This window comes from Lygodium microphyllum, chromosome 3 (genome assembly GCF_053477565.2).
Source record: "Lygodium microphyllum isolate KBCC chromosome 3, Lygodium_microphyllum_v1.1.10, whole genome shotgun sequence".
Classification (NCBI taxonomy): Eukaryota; Viridiplantae; Streptophyta; class Polypodiopsida; order Schizaeales; family Lygodiaceae; genus Lygodium; species Lygodium microphyllum.
The window spans coordinates 176760729-176765581 of record NC_141137.1 but is presented as its reverse complement, the minus strand read 5'-3'; the positions used below and the strand labels follow the sequence as shown (position 1 = coordinate 176765581).

General features: G+C 42.4%; 1 protein-coding gene across 1 annotated transcript; it reads left to right on the top strand.

Moving 5' to 3' along the window:
- Window positions 1-1839: 1839 nt before the first annotated feature.
- Window positions 1840-3390, top strand: LOC148039241 (uncharacterized). Its single transcript, XM_087675543.1, has one exon. It carries the CDS (start codon window positions 2292-2294, stop codon window positions 2976-2978), a length of 687 nt encoding a protein of 228 aa, XP_087531669.1. The 5' UTR covers window positions 1840-2291; the 3' UTR covers window positions 2979-3390.
- The last annotated feature ends 1463 nt before the right edge of the window (window positions 3391-4853 follow it).

The following is a 4853-nucleotide window of genomic DNA, read 5'->3' as shown; positions in this document are numbered from 1 at the left end:
CTTGATTCTTGTGTACACTCTTACACTTGACAGACACTTTCTTTCCCCTTTATAACTTGTACTACATGTACCAGACATCCCCGTCACAGTGCTCTGATCACCCCATTAAGTGATGCATTAGGAATATTGGTTTCTAAATGGTCTCATGGCCATGCTAGATAATTATCAACACTTAAACAAAAGTGAGTCATTAATTTATTAACATAAATTTACTAAATAGAGAATACGTAATAAGCAATCAATTTAGTGACACTCTCTCATACATAGGATACAAGGACCCACAAAGTGACAGGGCTTGAAAGATTATCAATTTTATGTAACGTTGGAGGGCCAATTAATTGACACAAATGATTGGATTGCTAGCTAGCATAGAAGCAAATATGCATTTTGATTAGTTGTTCACAATTCAATACCTGCTAATCTTTTGGCTCCCCCTCGTGATTTTTTCAAAGCCCCTCTCGAGCACATTATAGAAGGCCATTTCTCAAAAACACATTTTACTTTTTTTTGCTTCGATTGCTCGTGTAAGTCCATAAATTGTCTTTTTTTTTTTGCTTCGATTACTCGTACAAGTCCATCAATTGTCCTTTGTTTTTGGGATGTCAAGGGGGCAAATGCGCTTGGGTTGAGTGCAATAATGACCGATTAAGCTTTTGTTCTCCTTGTAGATGGCAATCTATCGGCCCTTCTACCGTAGAGCATTTCTTTAATGATGACTCGGTTCTTTGTGGCTAGCGCCTGTGACGTGCGTCGGCGATTACACGAGCGGGTTTGAGTATGCGGGCAGGCGGGCAAGCAGGCTAGATTGCAAACGGGCGGTTCGCGTGGGTGGGATTGCCCGGGTGGGTTTTTGTGAGGGGGCTGCACGTGCCACATGGCCGCCCAGCGCCCTCCCCCTCTCCCCGAGCTTCTATCTAATAATAATAGTAGTAGTAAGTAGATACTAGATGAGAATGTGGGTTGTGGTAAACTCCAACAGCCTCAACTGCAAATTATAGACACGCAAAGATTCCTTTGACTCGGGACGGATTAGATTCCTACGCACCTTACCAACACACGCACACACACACATTCTCTCTCTCTCTCTCTCTCTCTCTCTCTCGCGGAGAAAGAAAGACTTCTGCAGCACCCAATAGTAAATACAATCAATCACATGCGCTTTGCATCTGCCGCCTAAGTTTTAGTTATTACAGATCACGTTCCGCGTACTAAAGCTGTCGGATTATGTTTCGGTCCTCCCGCATTTAAGAACACATATATTCAGAGATTTGCAGACAGCGCGTCCGACGTCGTGTTTGCCTGCTTAAACTAGACGCTATATATGTGTCTGTATTCTAGATGTCATCGAGAGGCAGATCTTTTTGTGAAGCACAATCATTTTGATACAGTACCGAGCGAAGCTTCCTAGGAGAGAGAACCCCACTTTCCACATACCTTTGCCAACTCCAACACTCTTCAACATGCCCCTTTTAACCAGCTAATAATCCACCATCACAATCCTTGCAAGTGAATCCAAATCCTTGGACTTTTTTTCAAGCTTTAACTAGGCATCTGGCCCAGCCTCCATTAGCATCCCCATCATATCATGTTGCCACATCACCTTTCATTCTTGTTTGTCACCAAGGCAAACAACCATGTGAAAAGTCACCCGTGACCCAAGGCCATGGCATAACCATAGGTTAGGAGAAGAAAAGGATGGGAAGACATACTTGGTTCAAGGAGGACATAGTGGCTTTAATGTTGGTGAGTGTCTTATCAAATGCCACGTGAAGAGGAAAATTCTACCATCTATATGGGCATTAGATCAAGACTGGTGGTCATGCTTGACTATGTAGTATGTGCACATATTGCATAATTCAAGCAGAACATCCCCAAAAGAGAAGGCTCTTTTGGGAAACTGTTCTATCCTAAAACCTAGACTTGGCACAATTGCAGGAATGCCAAGGTTCTAGGGATGTGTTGGCACCTGGGCAGCACCAGCACCTCTGTGATACAACCAATTGCAATATTTTTCCTAAACAATCACAGTCCTTTCCTTGGGGAGCCACTTTATTAATCATATCATTCAGTCTTCTCACATCAAAGGTTCTATATAATGCCTTACCGTGTGTAACAGACAACCACCACCAACGCACAAGGTAGTACTGATTATACTGAGATAGCAGCTCAACTCTTTGGCAATGCAAAATGCCATATATTGCTGCCCTTCTCTGCCCTTGATGTGTCTCTCAAAGTAGCATAGTTCTTCCCTCCATAACAGCCTTCTATTGTTAATCCTGTAATTGCATGGGATGGGCAGCCAGGTCTCCTCCTGCATGTACATCCCTCCCTGTGCATCCACCCCTGATATCACTGCCGCCGCCCCGAGCACGTCTACAATCAAAGTGGTGCATGCGCTCGAGCACCGGATCATTGAGATCCAGGAGTCCATCAAAGCAGCAGAGCTGATGCTGGAATTCCCCAACCATTTCGTGGTAGAGATTTGGCAGTACTACTGCAGCTATTATAGACCTGCCACGCCTGCACAGCATGCTGCAGATTCAGGCCACAAGAAGATCATGAATAGGGGTGCAGGTCAATGTGGTGATCCACTACCAGCGGATGAAGACCTGAGGCCCTGCCATGCCTACCTTCTGGTGCCGATGCAGGCGGCCGTGCACAAGAGGCTGTCAAGGCACGACATGGAGGCCTTCGCCAGGCTTCTGCTTCAGTCTCCTTCTCCTGCATCAGCATCATCATCATTAATGTCGTTGTCGTCGTCTTCTTCTTCTCCTTCGTCTAATTTGCCTGCATCTTCGTCTCCTTCTCCTTATTCTCACTCACAAAAAGGTGAAGCCAAGCCCAGCTTCCCACAGCTGCAAGTGCAAGCATCCATGGCGCATCACTATCGACAGGTGACGAGGTGCAGGTCGTGGATGCCCAAGCTAGAAACCATTGACGAGACGTCCCTGCTCAAATCATATTCATGCCTCGGCTAATCTTGCTCCTTTGCATAGCCTATGCCCTGTACACAATAAATCGGTCCCTCCATTTCCCTCTCTTAGCCATCTCTTCTCTTTGAGCCTCAAAGTTGAAACTGCTCTAATGTGGAGCACTTTGAATACATACGACCATGTGCTGGCTGTGTTACACATTTGATTCATTTTTACCTTAAGAATGCCAATTATGTTTTTTCTTTACAACAATGTGAAGGAGTTCACTATGCCGTTGTTTATAAGATAAAGAGTCTCCAAGGCCAACCCTTCCTAAATACAAATGTGATTTTGTTGTCCAAAACAGAACGCCTTCTAGAGGAAGTGTTGAATGTAGTGAAGAGAGAGAGAGAGAGAGAGAGGCTCGATTCATGACATGTAAGAATAAGCTTTCAAAGCTTAAGCTAGGTGTATTGAAAGACAGATAAATATATTCATTCTTCTATTTGTATACTTACATATCATTATCCCAATGATGGATTCTTCTCAGCTCTCAAGTGGTCATGAAAATGATAAATTTTGGGGGTTTTGTTGTAATTTTGGGGTTCATATGGATTAGAAATGAATATAAAATCAATGTTTAGTAATTGTGATTAGTCTCAATCATAAATTGGAAATATCAAAATTTTTATTTAAATAAATGAATAAAAATAGTAAAAAATTAAAAATTTTGGTTTTCTACACTAGAAAATTAAGAAAAAATATGTTTTATGTCCGTGAATGTATGGCATGGTTGTAGCATGAGGGATAAGCCTCATTTCAGTTGTGTATTCATGTTAAAGTCTGCTTTTACCATTTTTTAGAAGAAAAACATGAAAAAACCGCTATTTACATTTATCAACGATGCACAATCTAAACGGTAGGGGGAAAGAGGGGTTTTGATGCTCATTAGTTGCTGAAAACATATGAAATTCTGATCTATTTTTTTGTGCATAGCATACAGGACGTTTATAAATTAAGTTTAAAGGGGTTAACTAGTAGAAGGATGCTCAAGGTTGACCCTTAGAAACAAAGCATGACGTATAGGCTGAAACCATTAGAAGAAATGCTTGTTGCACTCCACAATGCTGATTTGTAAATATAAAATATTTGAGCACTGTGGCATTTACAGTTACATTACGCATATCACATAGTAATTCCTGGATGCATTGTAATTGGTTTCTTATATATATGACCCATGCTGAGTTGTGAGACACTTAAGCTTTAGGTTTAGGAGTTTGGGTTACTTTGGAAAACTGTTAAGTGAGTAAATATCTTATCTCTTGGATCATTCTAAAATAAGAGTGGACTTTGTTACGTCTGTGTTATTTATGTTAGTGGCACACCTAGGGGCCAATCCCCTTGGTGTAGGAGAGCTACAGTGGGACCATGGCATTCAACCAAAGGGGTGCCTCCTTCTATTTGTGATTACCAGGTATTTTATACTGATGTATGTGTAGGGACTCTATACGCTCGTGGCCGTGAGGCCGAGGGGGTGTGGTTTTTTTAGTATAAAGAGGCCTGGCTAGTGCTTAGAGCTAGTTGGGCCTGTTTAAGGTATGGACAAGTGGTACATTTTTGAATCTCGATCAATTGGGACCAATTCGTTAGTGTATGCCAACAAGAAGTGAGGTAGTCTCACAAGACTGTTAAGCCAAGCTTCAAAAGCAAGAAAGAATTGAATGAGCTAGACGGCAAGTTGAAACAAATAGAAGATATTCTCTGCAAAGGAGTGGTCCAATATACTTATAAGGGGGGGAAGGGGGGGGGGGGGGGGTCTTAGTAATCCTAGCTCAATGCATAGTCTGTTAGGAGGAGGAAGCTCTAGTACTTCCCCCCTTTCAATCAGTCCATCCACTTTGAGTGGAATGATAGTTCCGGTTGTTTGAACTCCTGTAGCAA

Bases quoted from the DNA above. Each gene is read 5' to 3' on its own strand.
- LOC148039241 (XM_087675543.1), top strand. From the start codon at position 2,292: ATGGGCAGCCAGGTCTCCTCCTGCATGTACATCCCTCCCTGTGCATCC.